Source organism: Globicephala melas, chromosome 4 (assembly GCF_963455315.2).
Source record: "Globicephala melas chromosome 4, mGloMel1.2, whole genome shotgun sequence".
Taxonomy (NCBI): Eukaryota; Metazoa; Chordata; class Mammalia; order Artiodactyla; family Delphinidae; genus Globicephala; species Globicephala melas.
Window position 1 is genome coordinate 11,530,593 of NC_083317.1, and position 27,778 is coordinate 11,558,370.

Sequence of the window (27,778 nt, forward strand, 5' to 3'; positions counted from 1 at the left end):
TCCGGAGCCTGTGCTCCGCAACGGGAGACGCCGCAACAGTGAGAGGCCCGCATACCGGTAAAAAAAAAAAAAGTCCATGGGTTGCGGATTCCCTGGCAGTCCAGTTGTTAGGGTTCTGCGCTTCCACTGCAGGGGGCACTGGTTCCATCCCTGGTGAGGGAAACTAAGATCCCAGATCCCACAAGCCATGTGGCATGGCCAAAAAAAATAAATAATAATATTGTATCTATGTTAAATCTGCTGAATTTGATAACAGTGCTAGGATGATGTAAAAGAATGCCCTTGTTTTGAGGAAACAAATACTTAAGTACTTTAGGGTAAAGGGACGTAGAACATGTAATTATTTTTAAATACTGGTGTACTTTGGGGTAAAGGAACATAATATATGCAATTACTTTTAAATAATTCAGAAAGAAATACATACATGGAGAAAGAGAGAAAATGGTAAAGCAACTCTTGGTAGCTGAACCAATACCAGAAACTGCCTACCTCCACCATTTCATATAAATAAGAAAAATAATCCCCCAAGTCAGTTAGCTAATTTACACTTTGCAGCTGAAAGCGTGCTTTACTGATAACTCAGCTGACTCCAATTCACCTTCTACATGTACAGAATCACACTATAGAATTGACATTCTGAAAACAGAAATGGACTTAGAGTCCCAGTAACTTACAGAGTCTAGTCACTTAACCAAGTCACTTAACTGCTCGCGGTTAAAGTATAGTTACTTATAAGATGCGAACATCAAGATGGCACTTGTGATGAGTGCATTGTAAAATGCAAAGTGCTATATAAGTACGGGTGTTTCTAAAACTGTGTTTCTGCGTTTTTACCCTTTTATAGCTTTGTTTGAAATGTTGGCTAGAAGAGTTAAAACTTGTAGAAACATTTTCTTTCGCACAGGAGTTCTTCTACGCTCATTGTTTGCTTATAAGGAAATACTTCTGAATAAGAATTTAACCATTTTCTGCACACTACACAGAAGGTAACAAATTATTACACTGTCTATAACTCAGAAGCCTTTCTAGGCTAGTACCTATTTCTGGCTTCTTTTAGGAGACACAATCATAACAAATATATTTAATGTGCCAGGCATTGTGCAAAGTGGCATACGTACATTGTGTAATTCTCACAAAAACTCAGTGAGTTCGATGCAATTATTATTTCATCATCAGTAAAATGGGGAAAACAATAGCAATTACCTCACAGGTCTGTTGTAAGGATTTGAAAAGACTATACGTAGAGCATTTAGCACAGTGCTTGGCCAAAAGTAACTGCTAAATACAGTTTACCATTAGTTGGTACCTTCATTTTACAGATAAACAGACACAGAAAAAAGGCAAGTGTAAGCAACAGGATTTTCAACTCAGGTCTGACTCCCCAAGTTTCTGCCGCTTTCTTTCTTCTTCCTTTTTTTACAATTATCTCCTCGTACAGTAGGGGGGAAAAGTAAATCCCCATGATAGTGGCTGAACTTAAAGCCAGGAAACACCTAATTTAATTGTCTTCGACTGTGCTTACCCCCTACCAACGCCAGGCAGAGTGAGCTGCTCACTACGTTCTTGAACTAATGAAAGACTAGGTTTCTAACCCGGGTGAGCTAGATCTTTCTGGGCTGGGTAGTTTCCTCGTCTCTGAGCTGGTGTCCCCGGCTGCAGACCCGAAGAGGCTGTTCAGGTCCTGTTCGGGGAAACGGACTTGTCTTCCCCTCCTCAAAAAACAATTTACCGAGGGCCACTGCCCTCCGACCCACTAGGACTTGAAGGATCCCAACCTACATTCGCCTACGGTAACTCCTATATGTCTCCACCACCTGCACGGCGACCTTCTCGGAGCCCGGCTCTACCCGCGCCTTCCTCTTGGCAGACGCAGGCGCAGGCGCGCGGCAGAGTTCTGCGCGCGCCGCACTTCCCGGCAAACTACAGCTCCCAGAATCCCTGTCGATCGATCCACCTCCCACTCGAGGTGGGGGCGGAGGCGGAGCAGATTGTCTGGGGAGGGGCGTATCATCTTGAAATGTCCTGCTCGTGTCCTCTTGGGAAGAGTTCGTTTTAAAAGAGATTCTGGGGTTCCCTGATAAGGTAGGACATCTGTTCCTCTTAGGTATAATACTGCCCTCCGCACCCCGAGGGTTCCCTCAGTGTAAAACGCAGGTGGTCTAGTCCAGCGGAGACACTTGCCCCCGGCCACGGCGGGGAAGCCTGAGGAGTGAAGGGCCCATCGCCCACGCATGCGCACAGGCGTAGCATGGGGGCGGGAGCCGTTGAGCCCCTTCCCAGCATCTGAGGTGAGTAGGGGGCGGGGCGGGGCGGGGCGTGTCCCGGGTTGGGACTGACCACTCCCCCGCGACGGCCACAGTTCGCACAATCACTACTATCCCAATCAACTCTGAAACTCCCAGACCCCAATTGTCCGGAAAATTGGAGTCCCCAGAAGCTCAGTTTTAGCGTTTATACATCAAAATACTGTTTTCAGTTAAACCACTTCCAGCATTTCACTGCCGTTATCTGTGTACAAGACTTTCTTCTCTACTATACCGTGCTTTTTGTTTGTTTGTTTGTTTGTTTTTTTTTTTGCGGTACGTGGGCCTCTCACCGCTGTGGCCTCTCCCGTTGCGGAGCACAGGCTCCGGACGCGCAGGCCCAGCGGCTGTGGCTCACGGGCGCAGCCGCTCCGCGGCATGTGGGATCCTCCCGGACCGGGGCACGAACCCGTGTCCCCTGCATCGGCAGGAGGACTCCCAACTACTGCGCCGCCAGGGAAGCCCTACCGTGTTTTTTTTTTTTTTAAAATAAATTTATTTATTTTTGGCTGTGTTGGGTGTTCGTTGCTGCCTGCAGGCTTTCTCTAGTTGTGGCGAGTGGGGGCTACTCTTGGTTGCAGTGCACGGGCTTCTCATTGCGGTGGCTTCTTGTTGCAGAGCACGGGCTCTAGGTGCGCAGGCTTCTGTAGTTGTGGCACGTGGGCTCAGTAGTTGTGGCACATGGGCTCAGTAGTTGTGGCTCACGGGCTTAGTTGCTCCACAGCATGTGGGATCTTCCTGGACCAGGGCTTGAACCCGTGTCCCCTGCATTGGCAGGCGGATTCTTAACCACTGCACCACCAGGGAAGCCCTATACCGTGCATTTTTAAAATAATAGCGAACATATTGGGAGGCCTCACCTTTCATCTTGGTTTTCCGGCATGCAGCAGATAGCTCCTTCCTAACAAGCTGTAGAGCTTAAAGTCTTTTGGACACTTGATTCTATTCAATTTAGTGTCAGACTAGGTACATACTTTGTCATGTTCTCTGATTGTTTCACGTATGTCTTCTCATGACAGGACTCCTTGGGACGATAAAGACAATGATACACTCACTAACTAAAGAAATGGTGGTGCCAATGAAATTTATAATCTGCTGGGGATACAGACAATTAAGCAAGGGGCTTATTGTGCCCTAACCCTAACCATTTTGCTTACAACTTGCTGTGGGACTTGGTTATGTTGCTTAACCTTCTGGGCCTACATTTTCTCACAAAAAGAGAAGATTGGACTAGATGATCTCTCAAAACTTGCCAGCTCTAAAATTCTGTGCTTAGTTAGTGAGGAGTAGAATCCAGATTATATCATAATATGTTAATGCAAAGCATCATCAACTTCCATTTCTCTGCTAACATAAATGGAATATAGCTACAAGAATTTTGGCAGCAACATTAGAAAGAACTACCCCTTGTTGTACTGTAATTTAATCCTTATTGCTGAAAATATGAATTTAGCTGATAATACAACTGTCTTCACCCTATATTTGTTGTCGTTTTATAGATCATTGCTAGGAAGAACTCTGGGTACAATAATGAACACAGTGTATGTGATGATGGCTCAAATCTTAAGATCTCATCTGATAAATGCTTCAGTGATTCCTAATCGAATGAAAATGGGTCCATATCTTGGTGTCATTAGAACTAGAATGATGTCAACTCATAAATCCAAAAAGAATATGAGAGAATATTATAGGCTGCTGAATCTGGATGAAGGATGCTCTGCAGATGACGTCAGGGAATCTTTTCATAAGCTTGCCAAGAAATACCATCCAGATGGTGGCTCTAATACTGCTGATTCTGCAACATTTATAAGGATCGAAGAAGCTTATAGGAAGGTGCTTTCCCACGTGATAGAACAAACAAATGCCAGACAGAGTAAAGTTGAAGAAACAGAAGAAGAAGAAAAAAAATTCAAATATAACACACCCCAACACCGGCATTATTTAAGTTTTGAGGGTATTGGTTTTGGGACTCCAAGTCAACGAGAGAAGCAGTATAGGCAATTTAGAGCAGACCGTGCAACTGAGCAAGTGATGGAATACCAAAAGCAGAAACTGCAAAGCCAGTATTTCACCAATAGTATAACTGTTAAAGATGTAAGACACAGTAAGGAACAAAAGATAACTCAAGCAATAGAACGTTTGGTGGAGGATCTCATTCAGGAATCAATGGCAAAAGGAGACTTTGACAATCTCAGTGGGAAAGGAAAACCTCTAAAAAAATTTTCTGGCTGTTCATATATTGATCCCATGACTCACAACCTGAACAGAATATTGATAGACAATGGATACCAGCCAGAATGGATCCTAATGCAAAAGGAAATAAAGGATACTATTGATCAACTCAGAGAGGCAATTTTAGTGTCAAGGAAAAAACTTGGGAATCCAATGACACCAACTGAACAGAAACAGTGGAACCAAGTTTGTGAGCAGTTTCAAGAAAATATCAAAAAACTAAACAAGCGAATTAATGACTTTAATTTAATTGTTCCCCTTCTGACCAGGCAAAAAGTCCATTTTGATGCACAGAAAGAAATTGCCAGAGCCCAGGAAATATATGAGACGCTTATAAAAACACAAGAAGTCACAGATAAAAACCCAAATAACTTTGATCAGGGAGAAGGAGAGAAAACACCTGGAGTCAAGACAGGTTTCTTTAACTGGATGAATGTGTGGCAATTTATTAAAACATGACCATCTCGTTGCTCACAGAACTGCCCCCAATCATTTTCAGTAGTACTGACATCACACATAGAGGCTGAGATTTCTTTCTGTAACACAAGAGTCTGAGAACTGTGTGCCTCTGTACTTTTCACAAAACAAGTCACGTCTCCAGTGATGTGTAGATGAGAGAGCTGTAAGAAACTAAGTCAGAGAAATATTCAACCAGCTTTGCTCTGAGGATATGGCAAAACAAGAGGAGAACTTACTTTTAAGGAAACAATTTAATACATTTCAGTTCGTAAATGTCGGATATCAGGTGAAAGGAGTTAGGATAGGGACTCAGGCTGGGAATCATAAAGGGTATTCCAAAGTCTTAGTGCAGTTTTAAACTCTAATTTAAAAACATTTGTTGTTTGCCATCTTCAAACATAGGTACTTCAACAACAACTAAGAATGTATCATGAAAGGTCACAAAATGAAAGAAGTATGGAATGTAGGCAACTAAACCTCCAAATGATGTATGTTTTTCACAAGTTTGCTGCATTTATACACCTGAGGTTATTAAAGTACAAATTTTTCTAAGACTTTTGGGACATTCTCTATATGGTTGGAAATGTTAAGATCAGAAAATTAGCCTCGTGGAGTTATGACACTCTTCTTTTTTATAAAGCCCTTCTCTCTGGGTACTGAATAAAGAAACCACCAAATATCTTGGTTGTACTTTTTCCTGCCTAACTTCATGAGCCATTGGCAGATCCATCAGCCAAGCTAGCTGATTTAGCTATTCTAGAAATAGACTCCAATGTCCACTTTTAAAGAGTTTGAAAGTATTTTCTGACCTTTCAGAGGTGGGGGAAAAAAAATCCTTGGGCTCAATGGAAACAAGATTTCACCTTTGGCTTCATCTCTAATCAGAGTTGAAGTGTTAGGTTTACATAAACCTACCTGAAGCCTTTCTTTGTTATGTATCAAACTCCCCAGAGGCTTTTTCAGTGATATGAAAATCTCAGTTTACTGTCTTAGGGATCCAATTTCCTGTCTTAGGAACCCTTTAATAAACAAAGATACGGTACCCACTTGCACCTTTGGCAAATGACAGGAGATTGACATCCATGAGATTGTGTCTCAACCACTTTCAGAAAGACCTGACTTCTTTAGGTTTGTGTAACTGACTATTCACAGAATCCGGCAACTAGAGGATAATGGAGAGTGGTCAAAAGGAGCAGGTCTGTTTCCTTATTTAATTCGGAGCGCTGTACTATGGAAGTGCCTCAGAAGCATGTCACTTGCCCCTCTGATTTTGGAAGAACAAGTTATTTTGTAAAGTGTGTGATAGTTAAATAAAATTACATCTTCAAAAGGAAATTTCAGACCTTTCTGCTTACGTGATGGGGCATTAATTGGCATATGTCATTACTTTATTGAATGAGTCATCATTAGCTTCTGCAATGATATATTATTCTAAATACAATTGTGAACAGTGTGAAATAAGAGTTTATAATAAAAGCTATAGTTCCAAAACATTTTAGAAGGCTATGATTCTGTGAATCTTCTTAAATATTAGAATTAGATACCTAATTACATTGCAGCAACATATATGAATGAAACCATTTTTGCTATTAGATAATGAGAAGTCAAAGTTATCAGGAAACTCCAGTAATTCCTAATTTCAGCACAGCACACTTTATGTTTGTAAATGTTGTCTATATTAATAAAGTTAATAAGGTTAATTAATAAAGTTAATTTTAATGATTAAAGTTAATTTTAATGATTGTTCTATAAACAACTAATAGTAATAAAAAGCATATTTTTGCCTGGCCGTCTAAGTTAATCTTTTTTGTCTTTTTTATGGATAATGTTAAAACTGAGAGAGACATGGACTATTCTTTTTTTTTTTTTTTTTTACTATTCTTGTTAAGAAGGCAAATTTGCCTATGTAAAAACAGATTCACTTATTTAAATAACTACGTTCCAGGCCAGAAAAAAAGATTTGGGCTGGTTCATTGGAGTTTGTGGAATAGGAATCTGACACTTACCTCTGTTTTGATGTATTGTGTTAGCCAAAAAGTTTGTTCCGGTTTTTCCGTAACATCTCATGGATGTTGGTGACCCAGCAGCTTGAGGATAGATCCTCAGATCACAGATCACAGGCTTTTATCTCTGAGTTGTGTTCTTGTTCTGTGTGCCTGAGGTTCGGCCTCCGTCAGTAGTCTGGTCCCTCAGGACTATAGTTTTAAGTTCCTTGATAGAACTACTACATTATTATTCATTTTCTTCATCGTGCTCCCAGGATATAGCCCTGGTTTGGGGGGTACCCCTCCTACAGATGGGTGTCCCCTGTAACGTTGTCTCTATGGCTGGGGCCGTAGTTTCCTGCTACCAACTGCCTGAGTCCCCATCCCTGGGCCTCAGCCACCTTCTGGGACATTTCCAATACCTCTCAGGCACAACTCATGCTGATTTGCCTGTTCCTAGAAGTACTGATTTTCCTTTTCGACAAAGTTCTGTTCATTCAACATATGGTTACTGAAGTCCTGCAAGGCAATCCACCATTCCACCATCTGGATTCTCAGAAATCAGTAACTGGGGTGGGGTGCAGCAAAAGGATGCCTCACCCCCAAATGTAGCCCTCAGATACTCACTTTGCTTGGTATTCCTGCTACCACTGCGACCTAGCTCCAGGGGCGGGGGCTGGGCAGGGGTACGAGGCTTCCTCTCCTTCTCTGGCCTAAGGGCAGACCCAGAGGTGTTGTTATAATACCTCTTGCCTGGCTGAGACCAGACTGGAACATCCAAACACAGCTTTCCTCAAGGCTCAGGGATGACAGAAAAGAAAGGAAGACAGTCCCTAGGATGGGATGATACAGCTTGTGACCCTCTCCAGTTTGCCTCGGAGCCCAGTCCCCAGCCTGCTGGGGAGGGAAAGAGCACACCCCTCTTCCACTTTTGTCAGGGCCCTCAAGTGCCCTCAGCATGCCTCTCCTCCCCCACATCTAGGCTAGGAAAGTAAGGTCTTAAGGCAGGGGTCCGCTACTGCGGACCAGTAGCGGTCCGAGGTCTGTTAGGAACCGGGCTGCACAGCAGGAGGTGAGCACCGGGCGAGCGAGCGAAGCTTCATCTGCCGCTCCCCATCGCTCCCCATCACTCACATTACCGCCTGAGCCCTGAACCATCCCCTCCCCTCCCCACCCCCTCCGCCCCAGTCCATGGAAAACTTGTCTTCCACAAAACCGGTCCCTGGTGCCAGAAAGGTTGGTGACTGCTGTCTTAAGGGACTTCCTTTACCGCCAAGACTGATTTCAAAGGTCTGGCTTCCTGTTCAAAGACCCACATCTTTCCTAGGTGATTGATGTCCCCCCATCCCCACTAAGTGGCAGATCCTACCTGAAGGTTTCGACAGGACAGATAACATCTGAATACACTCCAGTAAGGTTAAGATTGTTACAAGAGACCTACTCACAGTTATGTGTGTAGAGGGTGGGAGGTCTTTCCTGGTGCACCAAGAGGACCTTGTATTGAGGAGCATATGGTCCAGTGGCAACTTGGCTTTGGCATTTATAGCTGGGCCTCTGTGCTCTCTGTGGTTTTATCCTGCGGGGGAACCTGGTTCCATGGCCTCATCCTCTCAGCTCCTCCATTCAACCACAGTTTATGCCATGATTGGCCCAGCCGAGCCCCAAGATTCCCAGTGAGCTTTGCTTAAATGGATAGTAGACAATTGTTGTACTTTTGGTTGCCCATCATCTTCCAAATAGTCCACCCATATTGATGACGGCATCTGTCATTCATCTGGGGAGGATGTGGTTCTTAGCACAGGAAGTCAGACTTTTGAAGTTGGTCTTGGCAAGAGAGAAAATCCTAGTTCACTTAAATATGCTCAGAAATGGGTGCCTGACCTAGACTGCCAACAAGACTTGTCCTTGGGAGACATGTGTTCAGAATGAGGCATGGGAGGAAATGCGTTGGTTCTCTGTGAAAGTTCCACTTGGCTGGTACAGGAAGGCAGTGGCTGCCAGGTGGAACTGCTGGCCCAGAAGTGGCATCAGTGCTGGTGGCAGTGGCACTCAAGTTCCTGGCGTCTAGTGCATGGTGGCCACAGCCATTCCTGTGTTTTTTTCACCAGCCCAGTTCTTCAGTGTGGTTTTAGGCATTGTTCCTGGAAACAACCTTGAGCCACTTTCTCCACCCTCCCCAAACTTCCAGTGTCCTTTAGTAAATCCCTTTTCTGCTTAATCCAGCTGCTTAATCCAGGACTGCCATTTGCAACTAAGAAATGTGACCGACACGGATGAGATCATGGGAATTTCATGGTTTGGGGATAAACAGGCACTATACACTAGATTGTAGGGCCTGGGGCACGTGGACTCATTAAACTTTCTGCTCTGCCACTTTGTAGGTGTATGATCCGTGACCAAACCTCACGGACCTACAGGTTTCTCAGGTGTAAACAGGAATGCTTCTTATGAGGATTCAATGATCTATTGTACGTGAAGAATCCTGTGTGGTTAATGAAACGCGATGAGCACTCCACCCTAAGTATTAAATTATGTACCCTGTTGTGCTAATATAATAATAAACAGAAGTTTTTATTATTTTTAAGATTTGTTGAAAAAAAATGTTCCATAGTTCTTCTCTTGGGGAAGTATCGATTTCAAAGCAAATCTTGCCAGTTTCAGTCAGTTTCCTGCATTGACTGAAATTTCTCTGTCTCATCTTCAGCTAGCTGCAGGCTTTAAATGAAAATGTAGAAGGCAGTCAAGAAAGACCACAAATTGTATGATTCCATTTGTATAAAAAGTCCCGAGTAGGCCAGTCTGTAGAGACAGAAAGTAGATCAGTGCTTGCCTAGGGCTGTAAGGAAATGAGTGACTGCTAATGGTGACAGGTTTTCTTTTAGGGGGTGATGAAAATGTTCTGAAATTGACTGTGGTAGTGGTTGTACAACTCTGTGAACATAGTGAGAACCATGGAATTGTGCCTTTTTTTTTTTATTATTTTTATTTTTTTGGCCACGTCACACGGCACGGTGGACCTTAGTTCCCTGACCGGGGATCAGACGCGCGCCTCCTGCAGTGGAAGGGGGAGTCTTAACCGCTGGGGCAGGGAAGTCCCAAGAACCATGGAACTGTGCCTTTTAAAGGAGTGAATTTTATGGCATATGAAAGCTTTTATTAAGACGAGAAAACAGTAAAGGACAACGCAGAGGGGTTCTGCTTTTGGTAGGTTGCTTGCTACTTTTCTATAGGCAAGAAATATCTTCAGAAGCATAGGAAACGAGAACTATTTTATTTTATGTTTTAATTTTTTTTTGAAGTTTTAAATTTTCTTGATTTTTTTATACAGCAGGTTCTTATTAGTTATCCACTTTATACATATTAGTGTATATATGTCAATCCCAATCTCCCAATTCATCACACACACACACACACACACACACACACACACACACACCCCGAGAATTATTTTAAATTGTGTTAAGCAGAGAAATGACTGCCAATGTTTTAAGAATTTTATTTTAGATGCTTTTATGGCTGCAGCAAAAATTGATTATTACTTACCAATTTCTGCCAAAACCCCATGAAACTTTGCTAGTATTCCCAGGCCTTTGTTACTGTGTCTTTCTTACAACAGATAGCTACTCTTACCAAACTGAGCAGTGGCCTTACCTAAACAAGAATCCATAATGTGGAGAAAAACTAGATAAAAACAAATGCACATTTTGTGAAAATGACTGAGAGAGAATGGTCTTTAATTACATATACAGACTTTTTACTTTAAAACTCAGCAGGTGATCAAGCAGTAGTTGCTATGTCAATTCCCATTGTTTCCTGTTACACATCCTGTTGCCCACAGCCTGTGGGGAAACTGAGGTCTAGGGAACCTACCTGCCCTCTCTTCTCTTTCTTTTCTCCAACCCTAAGAAAAAGCATCCTAAGAAGTCATGATTCCATGGCCTTCTGGACACAGGGAGCTGGCAGAGGAAGGCAGAGCACGTGTGCATGCCTCTGGGTCCCACTTTTATGGACTTGAGTATCCTGAGAGGTTTGGAAGATACTCATTCTAAATGTATCGATTACAGTGCCTGCCTGCCCACAGTCCCACAGGGGCCAAAGCCATTGGCCTGAGGACAGGGCCAATCATCATCAACTGGATGATGAGGTGTTACATAGTTCAATAGGTAAGGTTCTTTATTTGGGGGAAAAAGATTATTTTAAAAATTTGTATGTATATAGTAAAAAATCCAATCAATGAAAAAGGATAGGCAATAAACAAGTGAGTTCCTCTTTACCCCAGACTCCTCCAGATCCAGACCTCCTGAGCCTACTTCCCAGATCTAATCTTCATCAACAATTTCTTGCTTATCTGTATTATGGATGCTGTAACAAATGACTGCAAACTTAGAGGCTTAAACAACACAAATTTATAATCTTACAGTACTAGAGGCCAGAAGTCCAAGGTGGATCTTACTGGGCTAAAATCAAAGTGCTGGCAGGGCTTCATTCCTTCTGGAGGCTCTAGAGAAGTATCTGATTCCTTGCTTTTTCAGCTTCTAGAGGCTGCCTGTATCCTTGGCTTGTAGCCCCTTCTTCTGTCTTCAAAGCCAGCAACAGCAGGTGGAGTCCTTCTCATGTCACACGATTCTGACTATCCTGCCTCCCTCTCTCACTTTTAAGGACTTTTGTGGTGACACTGGGCCTATCCAGATCACCCAGCATAATCTCCCTATTTTAAAGTCAGTTGAGGGGCTTCCCTGGTGGCACAGTGGTTAAGAATCCGCCTGCCAGTGCAGGGGACATGGGTTCAAGCCCTGGTCCGGGAGGATCCCACCTGCTGCGGAGCAACTAAGCCCGTGCGCCACAACTACTGAGCCCACGTGCCACAACTACTGAAGCCTGCATGCCTGGAGCCTGTGCTCTGCAACGAGAGGCCACCACGACGAGAAGCCCGTGCACCTCAACGAAGAGTAGCCCTGCTCGTCGCAACTAGAGATAGCCCGTGCACAGCAACAAAGACCCAAAGCAGCCAAAAATAAATAAATAAATTAATTAAAAAAAATAAAGTCAGTTGAATATACATGCTACTATGTATAAAATAGATAATCAACAAGGACCTACTGTATAGCACATGGAACTCTACTCAATATTCTGTAATAACCTATATGGGAAAAGAATCTAAAAAGGAGTGGGTATATGTATATGTATAATTGAACCACTTTGCTGTACGCCTGAAACTAACACATTGTAAGTCAACTATGCTCCAATACAAAACAAAAATTAAATTAAAAATGAAAAAGAAAAAAAAGTTGATTAGCAACATTAATTCCATTTGCAAATTTAATTTCCCTTTGCTATGTAACATAACATATTCAGAGATTCTGGGATTAGGACATATTTGGGGGGGCCATTATCCTGATACCACAATATCCTTTCAAAAATTTCTGCACAGCTGACCCTCAAACAACACAGGTTTGAACTGTGCAGGTTCACTTATATGTGGATTTTTTTTTTCAATAAATGCATACTACAGTACTGCACGATTCACAGTTGGTTGAATCTGGGATGTGAAACCAAATCCAAGTTATCCTTGGATTTTTGACTGCACTGCACCCCTAACGCCTGAGCTGTTGAAGGGTCAACTGTATGTGATTTACATACCCGCACTGTCTCTCCATTGCTTTCACAAAAATACACAAATGTGAGCACACTATACATATTCTTATGTTTTTCTTCACCTGCCTATTAATATATCTTCAAGATTTTTCCAATTCAACACATATAGCGCTATCTCATTATCTGTTAAACCAGCATGAGATTGTTGTATGCTCTCATGGAAAGTAGGACTAACCAATACGGAGCAAATGAAATAAACAGCAGTGCAAGTTTGCACAAAGACAGATGACAAGGCATCAAGAGGGCAAACGCAAGCTGAAGTCATCATGAATCAGGAAGGTGATAGGGCGTAATAACGAGCCATGAGGTATGAGATACAGAGAAGGCGACAAAAGCCTACACTTGTTGAACACCTTCCTTACGTTAACTAACTTAATCTTCACAACAATCCTATGACATAGGTATTATTATTAACTGTTTCTGAGAGACAGAGAAACTAAGGCACAGATGAAATAACTTGGCATGCAGCTAGGAAGTGGCAGAGTTGGGATTTGAATCCAGACCGACTATAGTTGGTCTGATTCTAGATCCCTGTTGTTACCCACACACCAAGCTATGGTGCTGGCAGAGAGGAAACTGGAGCAGATCACATTACTGAGTGATGATTCCAGAACTCCAGACACTGAGGTTCCTGGGGCTGCTTTGCATTCAGTGTGTGGGTTTTTTTTATTATTTTAATTTTTATTGGAGTATAGTTGATTTACAATGTTATGTTAGTTTCAGGTGTACAGCAAAGTGAATCAGTTATGCATACACATATATCCACTCTTTTTAAAACTTCCTTCTCCATATAGGTCGTTACTATATGTTTGGAGTAGCGCTCCCTGTGCTGTATAGTAGGTAGGATTCAGTGTGTTTTCTAGCTGGATTATTATTCTTGTCCTTTATTTCCCTCGAGGTCCCTGCCTCCCTGACTAACTGTAACACCGACGAGCAAGAGGAAATGTGATGTAGGGGAGAGGAAATGAATGGGCTTCAGAGCTCGAGAGACTTGAACTCAGATCCAGGGTTTTCCACTCGCTAGCTATGAGACCTTCTTGGGCTTCTGTTTTCTCACCTGTCAAATGCAGGATTGTTGTAATCCTTTGAGAAGATGAACATGAAATGCTGGGTGCAGGGTGCGGTCCTCAGTGGTAACTCAGTGGTTCTCAGCAGAGGCATTACTGCCCCCGAGAGGACGTTTTGGAAATTTGTGGGAGAATTTTCAGTTGACAAGGTGATTAGAGGGGCACTACTGGCCGAGCTTCTGTTTAGCCCATTTGGACCAGTATGTCATGCTGGCTGGCACCTATTCTGATTGGTTGGTAAGTCCATGGAATCCTAGATTTATTTTTATTAATTTTTATTGGAGTATAGCTGCTTTACAATGCTGTGTCAGTTTCTACTGTACAGCAAAATGAATCAGCCATACATATACATGTATCCCCTCCCTTTTGGACTTCCTTCCCCTTCAGGTCACCACAGTGCATTAAGTAGAGCTCCTTGTGCTATACAATATGTTCTCATTAGTTATCTATTTTATACATAGTATCAGTAGTGTATATGTATCAATCCTTATCTCCCAATTCCTCCCCCTCCCCCTCTCCCCCTCCCCTTTCCCCCTCCCCCTTTCTCCCTCCCCTTTTCCCCCTTGGTAGCCATACATTTGTTTGCTATCTCTGTGAACCCTAGTTGTTGAGTATTTCTTTTTTTTCTTCTTCTTTTATTTTTTTTGGCTGCGTTGGGTCTTTGTTGTGTTGCATGGGCTTTCTCTAGTTGCAGCGAGTAGGGGCTACTCTTCATTGCGGTGCATGGACTTCTCATTGCAGTGGCTTCTCTTGTTGCGGAACACAGGCTCCAGGTGCACAGGCTTCAGTAGTTGTGGCACGTGGGCTCAGTAGTTGTGGCTCGCGGGCTCTAGAGCGCAGGCTCAGTAGTTGTGGCGCATGGGCTTAGTTTCTCCGCGGCACGTGGAATCTTCACAGACCAGGGCTTGAACCCATGTCCCCTGCATTGGCAGGCGGATTCTTAACCACTGTGCCACCAGGGAAGTCCCTAGTTGTTAAGTATTTCAAATATCACCCCTGATCACAGGCATTCAGGAGGTGAGGCCAGGGATGTCGGGTGTTTTGCAATGTACGGGTGGTTGACCAAAATGAGGGATTGTTCTGTGTCCTGCTCAACATTCAAATGTCCCACCAGACATTCATGTGGGTGAATACTCTGTTTATAGTCATCTAAGCCTAGAATGGGATTATATTTTACATACAAATATGACATAATTTTGCATGATTTTAAATACACTCATTTTTTCCCATAAATACAACTACTGTGAAAATTGTACTTCATTTTCTTGGGAATATTACCAAGAGTTGTACCTCATTTTAGAAAAACATGGCACCATGGCTTACGGCATTAGAATTACCAGTACTACATGCCTACTGGAGTTTGCATTTGCAGTGCTGAAGGCAAATATGTACCAGAGGAGATCAGAGATCCCTTTTAATTTAGAAGCAAGTGTTATTAAATTAGTGGAGGTCATAGCTAGTGTCCAAGACGGTCCCTAAAAATCCCCTTTCTGATATTCACATTTTTTTGTGTAGCGCTCTCCCACAATAGAACAAACATGATGGTATGCTCTGTGTGACCAACAGAATATAGCAAACGTGATGGTATATCTCTTCTGAGGCTAGAAGCTTCCTGCTCTCACGCTCTCTCAGATCAGTCACTCTGAGTGAAGTCAGTTGCCATATCTTGAGGCAGCCTTGTGGAGAGGCACATGTACTCAGGAACCAAGGTCTCCAGCCAACAGCCATGTAAGTAAGCTTTATGGGAAGCAGATCCTCAGGCAAGTCTTCAGATGTTTGCAGCCCCAGCTGACAGTTTTATTATAAGCTCATGAGGAATCCTGAGCCAGAACAACTCAACTAAGCTGCTCTCAGATTCCTGACCCTCAGAAATTGTACAAGATTATAGATAAATAGTTGATGTTTCAAGTTGCTGATGTTTTGGGATAATTTGCTAGATAGCAATAGATAACTAATACAGAAGATATACATGAAACTCAGTAATCTCATTAATTTCATCAATAAGCATTGTTTAAAAAACATTTCATATGTGTTACCCTTCTAGTATAATTAAAGTCAATCTATATTATAAAAATTACGTGTTGAAATGATTTATTAATTTTGGGGTCACCTATTGTATTTCTGTCTTATACTGTCCCCAGAGACCTTCCATCTAACTTCTTTAGGGTTTCTTTTTAAAAAATTTTATTTATTTTTGGCTGCATTGGGTCTTTGTTGCTGCATGCGGGCTTTCTCTAGTTGTGGCATGCAGGCTTTCTCTAGTTGTGGCGAGTGGGGTCTACTCTTTGTTGCAGTGCATGGGCTTCTCATTGCGGTGGCTTCTCTTGTTGTGGAGCACAGGCTCTAGGCATGCCGGCTTCAGTAGCTGCAGCACGCGGGCTCAGTAGTTGTGGCACGTGGGCCCTTGAGTGCCCGGGCTTCAGTAGTTGTGGTGCATGTGGGATCTTCCTGGACCAGGGATTGAACCTGTGGCAAGTAGATTCTTAACCACTGCGCCACCAGGGAAGTCCCTTTATGGCTTCTTATACTACTATACTACTGTATATTTTTCTGACCCATCCTCTGTTCCCTGTTACCCACTGAAGAATTTGTCTCCGTATCAGTCTTTTAAACACTGGTGTCTGAATATATCCTTGACATACAGTACTTGTAATATTTCATCACCACCTCTTCCTGTGTCACAACATAGATGGTTATTTTAACATGACACATAAAAAATCCTGACTCATTTGTGAGAGTATCATACTTCTCATTTTCTCTGTATATATCTCTATTTAAACTGAGATTATGTCCCCCTTTTTCTGTTCTAAAACTAGTTTTTTTGTTTGTTTGTTTGTTTGTTTTTACTATTCTAAAAAGCCAGTTTGAGACTGTTTTTTTATGTTATTTGTAACTGAAAGAAACCAAATGATAAATGTATCCACTGTCATCAGAGTCTAGACTCCAGAAAGAAGTGTTTCCTCTTCTGCCTAAATCAAATGATCTTCCAAGCTTTGGTATCCTGTTTTCCCTCTAAAAGACCATCTTTTACCTAGATGACTGATACTGACTATCCATCCTTTTAGGAGAGGGTCATTTAAGATCCAAAGGAATGTAATCTTAGTCTTAAGTCAACTTCATCCAAATACAACAGTTCTAACTGACTTACTAACAGGAAGTCTTTTTGTTTCACAACCCAATAAGCTTACAGAGAAAGACAGTATTTTGGGAAGTACATGGTTACACAATATGCTTTACATAACATAGCTCCTGCAGTATACTTTGGTGTACTTAAAAGATGGGACATGAATGCCATCCATTAGAGTAAGTTCATGAAGCAGCCTCAAGAAAGTAAGAACAAACCAGAACCTGTGGGACCTGGTGTGAAGGACAGCCTGGATTGTTCCTTTCTCTTAGTAGGTTTGAACCAACTGGACTGGATTCTACCTGTCCAGTTTTAGGTGAAGTAGGTCTTTTAGAACCTGTCCTGGCCCAAACCTGAAAATGGTCCTAAAGTCACAAAGATTCCAGAATCTAGGAGGTAATAGGAATTTAAGAAAACATGCTTAGGTAGAGAGATAATCGAATACCAACTGAATGAGGGCATATGTGGAGTTTTTTTAAAGCTGATCGGCAAGTTTACTAAAGACTCAAATCAGTACATTTGAAATGCTGACACTGAAATGTTGACATCAGCAACTTAATCCCAATATCTTTCAAATGCCCATATTTTTGAAAGCATAGCTACATACATGTTTGACTCTCTGTGAAGGAGAGGCTTACAGAATGATAGAGAAACAAGCTGCATTAGTGCAAGTCCCCCCTCAAGTCTGGGAAGGCAACTCAAAGCACGTGCATCCTAATGGCAGGTCAACAGTAACATCCTTCTTCATAACTGGGGGTAAGCATTTGTTCTCAGATACTCTTCTGTAATAAAGGTAAAACATCTAGTAGAATCTTAAAATACTTAATGTTTTAAACAGTGATGCGATTTGAGACTATGGTAGAAACTTCTACTTGTCCCCCAGTATCTATTCTTCCTTTCTTCCTCAGTACTGAAACTGCATTTTCTAGCCTCCCTTCCAGTTTAGTGTAGCCAAGTGACTAAGTTTTTGCCAGCAGAATGAAAGCAGAAATGGTATATGCGAACTTTGGGAAAGGTTCTTTTTTTTAAAATAGTACAACCACTTTATTTATTTATTTATGGCTGCGTCGGGTCTCAGTTGTAGCATGTGGGACCTTTCCTTGAGGTGTGAGGGCTCTGTAGCTGTGGCATGTGGGATCTTAGTTTCCTGACCAGGGATCAAACCTTCGTCCCCTGCATTGGCAGGTGGATTCTTAACCACTGGACCACCAGGGAAGTCCAGGGAAAGGTTCTTAAAGAGAGGACATGTTCCCTTTGTCCTCTCACCTTCTGGTTGGAATGCAAGTATAATGGCTAGAGCTCCAGCAGCTCTCTTAGACCATGAAGTGACATTGGGAATGGAGGCTGATATCTTCCAAATACAAGTATATTTGAAAGCATAAATAAATACATGTGTGACTTTCTTGGCTGCAACAAGGATGCTGCATCTGTCTCCATGAAGTGCCAGGCCAGCTCTAGGCTAACTTTGGACTTCTAAAACTTGAGAGGGAAATACCAATTTTTGTTTAAGCCACTCTTATTTTCTGGTTGTTTTCCCCTGCTTCATGCAGCCAAATCTAACCCTAATACAATAATCAAAAAAGAAGGGCTTTCCTGGTGGCACAGTGGTTGACAGTCTGCCTGCTGATGCAGGGGAAGCAGGTTTGTGCCCCGGTCCGGGAAGATCCCACATGCCGCGGAGTGCCTAGGCCGTGAGCCATGGCCACTGAGCCTGTGCATCCAGAGCCTATGCTCCGCAAGAAGATAGATTTTGAAACCTTTTATTTATTTACTTACTTTTTGGCCACACTGTGGCCTGCGGGACCCTAGTTCCCTGACCAGGGATCGAATCTGCATCCCTCGCAGTGGAAGCACAGAGTTCCAACCTCTGGACAGCCAGGGAAGTCCCTAAAAACTTATTTTAAAAAGTCAACTTTCATAGGTCAGCAATTTAACTAATTTTAAGGTTGCACATATTTTTAAAGTAATTTATTCAACAAATATTTATTGGGCACCTAGATCCTAGCACATGTTATCAGGATGATGGGTAATGTAACTGCAAGTGTATATAAAATATAAAAGATAGAAAAACAGTATCCATGAAAATGAGAACTGATAGTGGAAAAAACATCAAAAACTAGGGATTGTTCCTCTTACACGTATAAGAGTTATAGGAGTAACAGGAGTAGAAGAGGATGGCCTTTTGTGATAACTTGGGACACAAAACCTTTTATTTTATTATACTTCAGGTAAAAGCTTTTTTAGATTTCTATTGATAATAACTGGACTTACACAATGCCTTTCCCCCAAGCAACTAAATGACATTTTATATTCCGTAGGAAATTTAGACAGACGGGGCTTGCAAAGGCTGTTGAAGTTACATTGAAAATTCAAGATGTAGCGTCTGTAAAGGATACAGTAGGAAGAGACCTGACAATAAGAAAAACAAAAATCTGGTGGATGGCCGGGAAAAGCTTCAGGACAGAATCAGAAGACTAGTTAGTTGTGTTGGTAACCTCGGGTTACAGTACTAGTTGGTAGCCTTGGACAAGTAACTTCACCTTTCTAGGCCTCCATTTCTGAGTGGCGGGGATTAGAAAAGGACATCTTTACAGACCTTCAGTTCCTGAGAACCCTCTTGGAGCACGTGCCCTACACTGGGCAGCTGGTGGTCAACGCCGCTGGGCCTGTAGGCAAAGAGAGCCCCTGCCCCTGGGTCTTGGGCTCCCCCTGCACGTGATCTCACGGATGCTGCACTTGAAGTCCCTGAGCAGGAACGCAGCTGTGCTGCCATCCAGAAGACAACATGAGTGGTCAGGTATACGCGTCCGCTAATTTACAGACGCCAAACCTGGCCAGCAGCTCCCGGAGAGCCGGCAAAACCCGGGAGCCCTCGCTCCGCCCCGTGGCGTCCTCGCCCCGCCCCTAGAGCCCCGCCCCGCCCCGGCCGGCCACTTGCTGCGCGCGGATTGGCTGCTGAGGTGCGCACGGCGCCGCGCCCCGCCCCGCCGGCGCCCTCGCCTTTCGCCCGCGGACTGCTACCGGCTCCCGGGGGCTGAGGTGGAGCCGAGGACCCCGGCTCTGCCGCGGCTTAGCCGCCTCTTCCTCTGCGCTCGCGCTTGGTGTCGGCTTGGACGTCGGGTAAGCCGGGTGAGTGCGGGAGGCCGGTTTGGGGCGTGCGAGGGGCTGGCGCTTGCCGCCCGCGCGTAGGAAGGCACCCCCGGTTCGTCCGGCCCGGCCTGCGAGGTGCGGCGATGCCCGGCCCGGCCTCTCCGGTGAGAGGCGCCGCCGGGCGGAGCGGGTCCGCGGGGCGTCCGGGCGTTCTGCGGGGCGGGGGCCGCCGCCGCCCCCTCCGCACTAGCCCGCGTCCCCTCGGGCGAGCGTGGCTGGCGCTCGGCCGGAGCGGGCCGCACCGCCACGTTGTCTCACCATCGAATTGCTTCCCTGGAAGGTCTGGAAGGGTTTCCGTCTTGAGCCTGTCAGCTTCCCGGGGCGACGGGCGGTGGGGAGACGATGTGCGGCCCGCACGGGGCGTCAGGGGGCCACTCAGGTGCTTCGTCGCCCCTCCCGTTTGCTCTGAACCATGGCTGGGAATGTTTTCAGTGTTCGGCGCTCTTTTCCGAGTCTCTCCGTAGGAGAGTCAGGTACAGAGGTGTGAAATGGAAATGGAAGAGGATCAACCTTCTTTCGCGTATTAATCATAAAGTGTTCGTGCCTTTTTAGATAAAGAGCAGCAGAGAGTTGCCCATGTAGCAAAGGTAGTTGTGCTGGGGAAGACCATTTTGGTTTTTAACCAGTAAATTGGCTTCCGAGTTAATCAATGGAAGGTGCTTAGTTTGAAAGGTAAATATATGACCTTTTGAAGCCCAAGCAGTGCTGAGATCGACTGTGCTCGCTCCCTCCCCGCTGCTGGCGCCGCGCGCGCGCGCGTGTGTGTTTGTGTGTGTTGGGATTTCTCTTCGGAGTGTCCCACCTCTTCTCTCAAACTGTTCACCTACCTGCGCTATAAATCCCTTTCCTTAACAATTACCAAGCCTCTTACTCCCAGGATTGTTACACTTCTTTTCCATCATCTTCAGACAAACGTAGTTTTCAGACGTAGAACAAACGTTAGACATTTTTTTTGCCGATAATAGTGTTGCAAGCCTCTTCGTCCTTAAAATGAACATCAAAAGTTATCTTGAATATCGACCCGACAGGAAAAGCTGGGTTAATGAGAGCACGGAGAGGATGCAGTGTTCCTCTTCCGGAGACACGCCTTCCCCTCCCCCATCCTCCTCGGCCCATTACTGGCTGGTCATTTCTGAATTCACTTCTGGAGTCCGAAGTAAAGAATTTATCTTATTGGTTTATCCTTATCTGCCCTTTTTAAATGATTACGGTAATATATCCAGGTTGTAAACTCTTTTTGTAATGTTACAGGATAATATCAAGTAAAAATTGAAACAGCACGGAAGTATATCAAGTGAAAAGTTAGAATTCCTTGTTTCTTTACTTTGCATCCTGAATTCCAGTCCCTAGGAGGGGTTAGTACCGTGATACTGTTGGGCAACTGACTTAATATAAGGACACGTCTCCATATCAGTGTGCACCTACCTCATTTTTAAAGTGCTGTACAGTACGCAGCTGTTTAGATATACTCTAATATATTTTATTGGTCCCTTAATGATGGACGTTTGGTTGTTTCTGAGATTTAGCCATTAAAAGACTTACTGCAAGAAAATCTTTTGGGCATTGTTGGATAAGTTTCAGGTAGTGCTCTTTTTACCAGGAATCTTTTTTTGTAACTTGAAGGATTTTATAATTTAAAAGCAGTAGTTAATTTGCTTGAAATAAATGCATTTCTTAGAATCTGTGTGTCTTTTTATATTTAGAGACTGGATCAAAAAAATTTTGAGGACCAGGTTAAATAATGGTTAATTTATTAACCTTGTTACAACTTAATGGTGTTGACTTTAAGGTTATATTGACTCATTTGATTAGCTTGGCAGGAATGAATAGAGAAGGCCTTAAGGAAGAGAAAATTTGAACAGAGGCCGTGTAATAACCCTCCTGTGGTAATCCCCTTGAATATCCAACAGTAACAGATGTTCTTTTGTTGCAAAATGTATCTCAGGTACCAAAAAACGTGTACAGAATATATATAAATATATAATTTAAATAATACTATTGCAATGATCAACATTGTATCTACAACCAAATTAAGAAATGAAACATTTACATCTTTCTTCCAGAGGTGGCCTCTACCCTGATTTTTTAAATTAATCTTTTTCTTGCTTTCATTTTGTTTTGTTTTTTGGCCATGCCGCGCAGCTTGTGGGACTTTAGCTCCCCGATCAGGGATCGAACCTGGGCCCTTGGTACTGAAAGCGCCGAGTCCCAACCACTGGACCGCCCGGGAATTCCAGTCTTTCCCTTGCTTTTTAAAATAAGCTTTACAGGGCCTGCATGCTGGCACAGTGGTTAAGAATCTGCCTGCCAGTGCAGGGGACACAGGTTCAAGCCCTGGTCCAGGAAGATCCCATATGTCGCGGAGCAGCTAAACCCGTGCACCACAATTACTGAGCCTGCTCTCTAGAGCCCGCGAGCCGCAACTACTGAGCCTGTACTCTAGAGCCTGCGAGCCACGACTACTGAGCCCACGTGCCACAACTACTGAAGCCCGTGCGCCTAAAGCCTGTGCTCCGCAACAAGAGAAGCCACCGCAGTGAGAAGCCCACGCACCACAACGAAGAGTAGCCCCCACTCGCCGCAACTAGAGAAAGCCCGAGAGCAACAATAAAGACCCAACGCGGCAAAAAAGAAAATAAATAAATTTTAAATAAGCTTTACACATAAATACATAAATATACACATGTACATATATGCACACGTGTATAAATATTTACACATAAACAGTATATTTAGTTTTGAGTGAAGTGTTAAAAACAAAACAAAATTCTCATACACATAGCATGTTTCAAAGTTTTATTTTATAGTTATTGAGGGTGCCACAAAGAACTGTTTTTTTTTTTTTTTTTTTTGGCTGCACTGCATCTTCATTGCAGTGCACAGGGCTCCTTGTTTAGGGTTTCTCACTAGTTGCCGTGCAGGCTTAGTTGCCCTGCGGCATGTGGGATCTTAGTTCCCCAGTCAGGATCGAACCCGAGTCCTCTGCATTGGAAGGTGGGTTCTTAACCCCTAGACCACCAGGGAAGTCCCACAAAGAACTGGTTTTAAGAGGATTTAAGAAATAGATATCTGTGTAGTCCATAGGGAAAGGAATGTCTCAATAAAATTGCTGAGTTAGATATAATTGGTTAATGTTCCAGAGGGCAACAAAATCATAATACCTTGTGATTAATCATTTCTACCAGACTATAAAATCATAACACCTTATTAACTTCTGCAGTTAAACTGAAACCTTACAGGACTATAAACTGTGTCTTTATTAACAGTGAATTGTTCATTAAATAAACTGTGATAATAAAGTTATTTTCCTCAGAGCACAGATGAGGTCCAAACAGGCTTATTAGAAAATGCTAGCGCTTTCTCAATTTGAGATTAAAAATTTGTTCCATAATTGTAAGCACAAACCTGACTGTGTAAGGAAAGGACAATATTGTCACTTTTAGATGAAAGCTTCCAGGAAAGATGAGCAGGATGGAATGGCTTCAGCTTCCCTGTTTCCCTGACAGGGGCCCTTTCTCAGGAGGTCAGTGGGCAGTGTTACGAGGGAGTCTTGGCTACGGTGTTCACTCCAGTCAGGGCATCAGAGGGCTCTAGTGTGCACCAAATACTGGAAAGATGGCAGAAATACAGACTGAGGGAGTGGGCTGCTCACCGTGGCCTGCATGCAGTGATCAGTGTAGGTCAAAGTAGAACCTTCTGTGAGGGAAGTGAATGTCCTTTGCTGATGCAGGCTGCAGGGTTCAGAAGGAAAGCAGGAACTGCACCAGCATATGATCAAGATCAAGCCAAGCACAGCTGAGTACAGATAGGAATCTGGGTCAGGTTCATGGGGCATTCAGTCCTCAGGTTAAAAAGCTGAATAGGGACTTCCCTGGTGGTCCAGTGGTTAAGACTCTGCACTTCCCAGACTAAATGTCCATTGACAGATGAATAGATAAAGAAGATGTGGCACATATATACAATGGAATACTATTCAACCATAAAAAGAAATGAAATTGAGTTATTTGTAGTGAGGTGGATGGACCTAGAGTCTGTCATACAGAGCGAAGTAAGTCAGAAAGAGAAAAACAAATACCATATGCTAACACATATATATAGAATCTAAAAAAAAACAAAACGGTACTGATGAACCGAGTGGCAGGGCAGGAATGAAGACTTAGACATAGAGAATGGACTTGAGGACACGGAGGTGGGGTGGCGGGAGAGTAGCATGGACATATATACACTACCAAATGTAAAATAGCTAGTGGGAAGCAGCCGCATAGCACAGGGAGATCAGCTCAGTGCTTTGCGACGACCTAGAGGGGTGAGATGGGAGGGTGGGAGGGAGGGTCAAGAGGGAGGGCATATGGGGATATATGTATGCATATGGCTGATTCACTTTGCTGTACAACAGAAACTAACACGGTATTGTGAAGCAATTATACTCCAATAAAGATGTATTAAAAACAAAAAAAAGACTGCACTTCCACTGCAGGGGCCACGGGTTTGATCCCTGGTTGGGGAACTAAGATCCTGCATGCCATAAATAAATAAAAACTTAAAAAAAAAAAAAAAACTGGCATAGTACCTGGTTACATTGCTTCAGTCTGGCCTGGTTGTCCTCATCTGGGGCATAGCTGGATCCTCTTTACCTCTCCTGTGTGGGGATCTTTCCTGTATTCTCTTTCGTTGATTTACTCTCTCCGGTGGCACTCAAACTCCAGTAGCTTCTTGACAAGAAGAGTTATGTTTTCTTGGAGACATTGCCTGTCTGAATATGTTTTTATTCTATCCTCATACTTGACTGATACTTTGGCTGGTAATAGAATTTTAGTTGGAAGTAATTTTCTTTCAGAATTTTGAAGTAATTGGTCCATTGTCATCTTGCTTCTTGTGTTGCTGAGAATTCCAAAGTATTATGATTCCTGATCCTTTGTATTTGACCTGTTTTTTTTAAATTAATTTTTATTCGCGTATAATTGCTTTACAATGTTGTGTTAGTTTCTGCTATTTGTTTTTGTTTTGTTTTGTTTTTAATTTCTGCAGACTAATTTCTGCTTTGACTCCAGTGGTTTGAATTTTAAAATGGCCTGTCTTAGCGTGGGTCTATTTTCATCCATTAGGTTGAGTATCTGATGGGCCCTTTAAATCTAGAAATACAGTACTTTCTATTCTGGAGAGATTTTCCTGAATATTTTGTTATTTTTCTCCCTTGTATTCTCTATAGTGTCTCCTGAAACACCTCTTATTTAGATGTGAACCTTTTAAAGGTCTTCTAATTTTCTTACCTGTTTTCTTCTGTTTTCCACCTACTTACTGCTAGATTTTGGGGGGCTGGGGGTTGGGGGCACCACGTGGCTTGTGAGATCTTAGTTCCCTGACCAGGGATCAAACCCACGTCCTCGGCAATAAAGGAGCAGAGTCTTAACCACTGGACCACCGGGGAATTCGCACTGCTAGATTTTCTTAACTTTTATTTCTTAACCTTTGTATTTGGATTAAAAAAAAATTCCACAGTTATGTTTTTATTTTTCAAAGCTATTTTTTAGTCTCTGAATGTTTCTTATGATAGCATCCTGTTCTTGCTTTAAAATGCAATATGTTCTCTTATCTCTGAGGTTATAGTGATTTTGTTTTCTTTCTCTGCATAGCTTTCCAGATTCTTATCTGGAAGGAAAGGATCTGGCTGCTAGTCTTCTGCACCAGAACAGAGGAACAGAGGTCCCTTCTGTCCAGTTTTCAGTATGATACCTGCATCTTCTGTTGTGCCTTGTATCCCCCAGTCCAGAACACAAGACATAGGGGGGGAAAAGCCTCAGATTTCTGCCAGGATATGGAAGAAGCAGTTGCCAGTACCATGACGAGAAAAGGGACAGGTTCTGGGATCTGACTTTTCTTCCTGCTTCTTCCCAAGTTGTCAACTGTGTTGGTTCTCAGCTTTCCCCACCACTGGCTTGGGAATTCGGCTTTCTTGGGTGTGCTAAGTCAGTTACCATGTCCATCTGCTTTCCAGCTTTCAAAATTTTATTGCTATTGTTTCATCTTCTGTTCTCCCTATCGTTAGGAGTTTATGACTTTTTAAAAACTCCTTTTATTGATTGCAGTTTTCGTGAAGTTTCAAGAGGGAGCAGAATGAGGTGCTGTGTACATCTGCCATCATCACCCAGAGATAGTAATCGTTTTTCTCTTCCAAACAGTAATGGCAGTACTGCCAGGAGCAGAGTCCCTCTACAAAAGCAGTCGTATGTATGTGAACCATCTTCTTGGTAGGTAGTGGTTGATTGCATTGAGTGATCACATGTGCTGGACACTGCTTTTCTTATTAATTCTCACTTACTGAGGGATGTGCTGTCATATCCCCAGTTTACACCTCAGAGGACCATAGCCCAAGGACATTTAAAGCTTGAACAGTGCCTGTCACACAGCGACTCTTCCATTAAAAGTGGAATGGATAAATGAACATGGCCAAGTAGGCACAGCTGGGAAGAGGCCCAGGCCAGTGCTAACTCCAAAGCCTGTACTGTTAGCTGCCTGCATGGTGGCTAATGCTGGAGGAGGATAATTGGTACTTCAAGGCATCCACTTCCTTTGAGCCCCTTAGAAATGTTCTTACTCTAGGCCTTTGGCATCGCAGTACTGCTTGCCAGGTGGGTTCCCTTTCACCTGTGTGGTTCAAAGCTGTGACCCTGGAGCCAGTGTCTCTGAACTGGGGAGTAGGGCATTTTCTGAGCAATCCCAGAGGACGCAAAGATGCCTAAGCATGGCTTCTTCTGGGAAACCTAGGTAAAGATGGCCTCAAAGAGTGAGTGAAGTTTTGCCATGGCTGGATCAGCTCTGGGATTGTGTAGCAGTCATCTTTTTTAGGTGGCAATTCATGATAGTGTGGCTTTCTATTTTTTCAACTTTTTATTATAAAAAATTTTTAAACATACAGAAAAATTGAACAGTACATTCAACATTTTAACATTTTGCCATATTTGCTTTACTTTTTTTTTCCTTAACCATTTGATCATATGTTGCTGACATCGACACCTCACCCCTAAATATGTAAGAATGCATCTCCTAACAAGGTCGTTCTCTTTACGTAACCACAATACTATCATTATCACATCTGGGAAAATAATTCTGTAATATTCTCTGTCTGACCTGTATTCAGATTTACCCAGTTGGCCCAGACTGCCTTAAAAAAATTTTTTTTTTGGAAACCAGGATCAATAAAGGTTTACACATTTCACTTGGTTTGTTAATTGTATGTTTTGACGTAGATGAAATTAATGATGAAATCTTTTGAACTTTCTAGTTCATATCGCTCTTGGAGACTGCTTCATTACTAGAAGGGTCATGGTTCTCAGAATCTTAGCAACGGAAGGGATCCTTGATGTAATCTGGTTCAGTTATTTCCAAACTTGGCTGATGTGTGTCCTGAAGGTTGAATTGGGAGTTTGTCTGTAGACAAAGAGATGAAAGGGGCACTCCAAGGACATAGATAGACGTATAGAAATAGATATAGAAATATGTAAATAAATATATTAAAATTATTTAGCAGTTTTCCTAACAGTAGGTATTCAATAAGTACTGGCTACCTTCTCCCTTTTATTTCTTTGTGGCTGGAGTAAAGAGTACATCAAGATGGTAGGAGATAAGAAAGCTATAATAGGGGAGACTGTAAATACCCTGTATCTTTTGGACTTTATCTCAGGCTGTTGGAAGTTTTTGATGAAAGGCACGATCTGGTCTGAGTTTTAGAAAATTCTGGCAGGATCTGGACTTGAGGAAGCAGGGAGAATGGTTTTAAGAAATAATATGTTTTAGGGACTTCTC

At 43.0% G+C, this 27,778-nt stretch overlaps 2 protein-coding genes across 4 annotated transcripts in view; both read left to right on the top strand.

The window, feature by feature from the left end:
* Positions 1-1,993: 1,993 nt before the first annotated feature.
* On the top strand, positions 1,994-5,169 carry DNAJC28 (DnaJ heat shock protein family (Hsp40) member C28). Of its 2 annotated transcripts, none has more exons than XM_030880795.2 (2): positions 1,994-2,288; positions 3,803-5,169. In XM_030880795.2, the coding sequence occupies exon 2, from the start codon at positions 3,834-3,836 to the stop codon at positions 4,992-4,994; it is 1,161 nt and encodes a 386-aa protein (XP_030736655.1). In that variant the 5' UTR covers positions 1,994-2,288; positions 3,803-3,833; the 3' UTR covers positions 4,995-5,169. The 2 variants fall into 2 exon arrangements, with proteins under 2 accessions (XP_030736655.1, XP_060153528.1); XM_060297545.1 differs by having other exon boundaries at positions 1,995-2,082.
* Positions 5,170-19,809: 14,640 nt separating this feature from the next.
* Positions 19,810-27,778, top strand: part of TMEM50B (transmembrane protein 50B) — a 34,582-nt gene continuing 26,613 nt past the window's right edge. Inside the window, exon 1 of one of the 2 annotated variants that reach the window (XM_030880791.2) lies at positions 19,810-19,945. The gene's annotated coding sequence lies outside the window, so the exon portion shown is untranslated. Of the gene's footprint in view, positions 19,955-27,778 lie in introns of both variants that reach the window. The other variant, XM_030880792.2, reaches the window with a different exon arrangement.